A 3,638-nucleotide genomic window follows, 5' to 3' on the forward strand; every position below is an offset into this window, starting at 1 on the left:
ATATACCATATATATAGTAGGGTATATGGGTATATGGCCTGTCCATTGTGACGGGACGGGCCTGACTGACTAAGACCCTTGGTCCATAGTGCACATATGGCCCCTCTCACACTCTCTCTCTATCTCACTGTCTCTCTGTGAGTGTTTAATGCTAATGACATTGCATGTTTCATTGTCATTAGGCATGGCATAAAATGCAAATGGAAGTGGAAATGAAAAAACCGTTAGAATATTTGTTTAAAATGTGAACTAAAAACAGTTGAACAGAAATAAAAAAAAAAAAAAACAGAATTAACATAAATAGAGCTTTAAGAAATAAAAAAATAAAAAGTAATATAAATATGGCTCTAAGAAATTAGAAATTTAAGCTAATTGAAGAGTTTAAAAATGTTTTAAAAATAACTTTTTATTATTCATATTACTGCCTATCTAATACATACTTAACTAAAATCTAGCTACTATTCAATGCGCTCAATCCATATATTCATATACTCTACTACATATTTTCTATCTATCTACAGTGAACTCAGTCTATATATCTACATACTATATCATGTATGTATCTACTATCTATCTCAATCTATCTATTTGAAAGGTCCAGTATTTCGATTTTCTTTGAACGCATTTTTATACTCGATATTTAAGTAGTTCTAGTGTTAATTAATGTGGAATTTTTAATTTAGTTTTTTTTTTTGATCTAAAATTTAAGAAATAGAGATATTGTATGCTGAGTTGAGCGAATTATAATGAACTCCCCATAAAACTCTGAAATAAAAAAAAAAACATCATTGTGTATCTCTCCCAAATAATTAGAGAAAATAATAATAAATTCGTTTGAGTACTTTTTTTTTTAAACATATATTTAATTTGTTAAATATATATCCGTACCATTTATATGTATATGCAAATCAACATCTCAGCTTAAGCTATGCAAAAAAAATCTTAACTTAACTTAAGGAATACAAAAAAAAAAAAGATATTGAAAAAAAAGTTTGGTTGGGTTAATTCGATGAATTGTTCGTTTAGTTTTGGTTTAGATCACTAGGTGGATTAAGGGGGTGGGGCTGTTTTGGTGTCGATCTAAGCGATAGTTGAGCTATATATACAAAAGGAGCATCGTTGCTCTGCTCCCGTTCAAATGCCCGCAACAGTGCTGGCATCCGATTTGGGCGTGTGGGCTGCCTCCCACCAGTCGATGGCATCGATCATGCTCTCATCGGACAGGCAAACGCTGACATTGTGCGCTGTGGATGTCGAGTGGTCCTGCAGGACATCGCTGAATTCCTTTTTGAAACTGGGCAGGCCGGCGACGATATTGTCATAGATGGAGACGGTCTCCTGATCATAGAATGGGGGCAAGATGCTAGAGCAGAGCAATTGTTGTTGGTAGCTGTTGTTGTCGTTGTTGTTGTTAATTGCTGGCGGAGAGTTGCTGTTGGTGTTGTTGTTGTTGCTGTTGTTGTTGCTGGTGACATGCACAAAATCGCCCTCGCTGTATTCCTGTTTGATCAGTTGTTGTTGTCTCTGCTGCTGTTGTTGTTGTTGTTGTTGTGCGGCACACGCCTGCAACAAGAGTTCATTAGCAACAGCAACGGCGACAGGTGAAACTGCAGCAGCAGCAGCAGCAGCAGCAGCGTCGCTTGGTGGTTGATGCATTGATGAACTGCCTCGTGTTGTTGTTGTTGTTGTTGCTGGCGTTGTGTTTGCTGGTGAGGAGCAGCGACTGGTTGTTGTTGTTGTTGTTGCTGTCTGTGGCACGGGCGATCGCGATAAATTCAAACTGAATTTTACACATTCACCGTTGCTGGCCGTGGCAGCCGTGGCAGCAGCTGCAACACCATCAGCAATTGCTGCCGGGCAATTATTGCTGTCGTCAATTAATGCATTGAACTGCTCCTCATCCTCATCCGCGAGACTTGAGCTATCCGGCAGCATATCCGGCGTAAGCAGCTGATAGGTGCTCGTGCCGGCTATTCGTATATACTGCAGGCCATTCAATGTGGTCACATTGGGCAACAGCAGCAGTTGATGTTGCTGTTGTTGTTGTTGTTGTTGTTGTTGTTGTTGTTGCTGCAGCAATAATTGCTGCTGCTGTGGTAATAGTTGCTGCTGCTGTGACAGTTGTTGCTGCTGTTGCGGTTCCTCCAGCTCATAGTTGCTTAGCGAATCATCGAAATGCTCGTCGAGTCCATCGAATTCGTCCTTGATGAACATGAAGCTATCATCGCCACTCGAGGAGCTATTCGAGTGGCAGCCGAGCGGCGGAAAGTCAAAGCCGAGCAACTTCTCCAGGCTGCGTATATATTCGACAGCCATGCGCAAAGTTTCCACCTTGGATAGCTTCTTGCTGGCGCCACGTCCCGCGCCCTGCGCCTCGAATGCCTCGGAGACTTCGTCGGGAATGCGTTCGCGGAGCGCGGCAAAGCCATTGTTCACCTGCTTGACACGATTGCGTTCCCGGGCATTGCGTCGCGCCACGGCCTGTGGCAGTGGCAAGCCTTTGCGACCCGGCGTGCCTGCCACCCGATGCACCAGCTCCAGCTCCAGTTGCTGCTGCTGCTGTTGTTGCTGCTGCTGTTGCTGCTGCTGCTGTTGTTGCTGCTGCTGTTGCTGCTGCTGCTGCTGCTGCTTCTTCTCTAGCTGCTGACTAGACTTTGAAGTCTTCTTGCTGAGTTTGCTGCGCTTGAGCTGGCCCACTGCTGGCTGCTGTTTGTTCTCCTCATTTGGCGACTTGTTGGCGTTCAGTGGACGCTTTCGATTGATTGTTGTTGCCGTATTGAGTGTTGTTGCTGTTGTTGTTGTGGCCGCCGTTGCAGCCGCTGCAGCGCCGAGCATGCCGAAATCCTTGATTTTCCGTATAATTGTATTCTGATTGTTAATGTGCTGCTGCAGCAGCGTATTGGCGCCGCTCTCGCTGAGCACATTGTGCACGGTGATCTTGCCAAAGGACTTGCTGCTGGCGCCGAGCGGGGTAACTGCCGAGCGGGAATTGTTGGAGTTGGAGTTGGCATTGGAGTTGGAGTTGGAGTTGGAATTAGCATTGGGATTCTCCTTGCTGGCGCTTTCATTGCGAGCTCCATTTTTGGGCAGCGGCGGCGGCGGCGATGGACTAAAGCTTAGTGCAGCCATTTGGGAGTGCTGCACGCGGCTGCAGAATAAGCTGAAGCTGAAGAGGACTGCGTTGCCCTTATCCTGATCTGCAAGGCTACACACACAGCAATATCCACCTCCTGCTGGACTAGACTGGACTAGACAGACTGCTGATCGCGCTGTTCCTGAGATCTGAGATCTGAGCTGGAATCTTCTGGCAGAGTTTGTTTGTTTGATTGCTATTGCTCCGACTGTAGTAGCTCTCTGGCTTGGCCTGATCTCCTCTAGCTGAAGTATTCCTGGCGCAATTGAGTTCAGTTCGGTTTTGTTCTTTGAGAGCTGCTGGCTTTTTGGTATAGGTCCTTACGGCAGGACAGCTGCTAGCGTTCTGTGTCGCGTGCCCAGACCAGAATGTCATGGGGCGTCTGCAGTAGCGTTGACGTCGCCGTCGACGGCGGCGTCGTAGGCAGCGCTGCCAACGGAAATGACTTCGTTGACTGATGGCGCACACGAAAAAAAAAAACAAAAAAAATTATAACGTATCCTTC

General features: G+C 45.5%; 1 protein-coding gene across 1 annotated transcript; it reads right to left on the reverse strand.

Moving 5' to 3' along the window:
• Positions 1-839: 839 nt before the first annotated feature.
• Positions 840-3,143, reverse strand: LOC6585989 (achaete-scute complex protein T8). The gene has a single exon (XM_044008395.1). The coding sequence runs from the start codon at positions 3,127-3,129 to the stop codon at positions 1,135-1,137; it is 1,995 nt and encodes a 664-aa protein (XP_043864330.1). The 5' UTR covers positions 3,130-3,143; the 3' UTR covers positions 840-1,134.
• Between the last annotated feature and the right edge of the window lie 495 nt (positions 3,144-3,638).

The sequence above is a fragment of the Drosophila mojavensis genome, unplaced genomic scaffold (genome assembly GCF_018153725.1).
Source record: "Drosophila mojavensis isolate 15081-1352.22 unplaced genomic scaffold, ASM1815372v1 contig_136, whole genome shotgun sequence".
Taxonomy (NCBI): domain Eukaryota; kingdom Metazoa; phylum Arthropoda; class Insecta; order Diptera; family Drosophilidae; genus Drosophila; species Drosophila mojavensis.

What these genes read in the sequence shown, in the direction of transcription:
- LOC6585989 (XM_044008395.1), bottom strand. Translation starts at nt 3,129, where the DNA reads ATGGCTGCACTAAGCTTTAGTCCATCGCCGCCGCCGCCGCTGCCCAAA.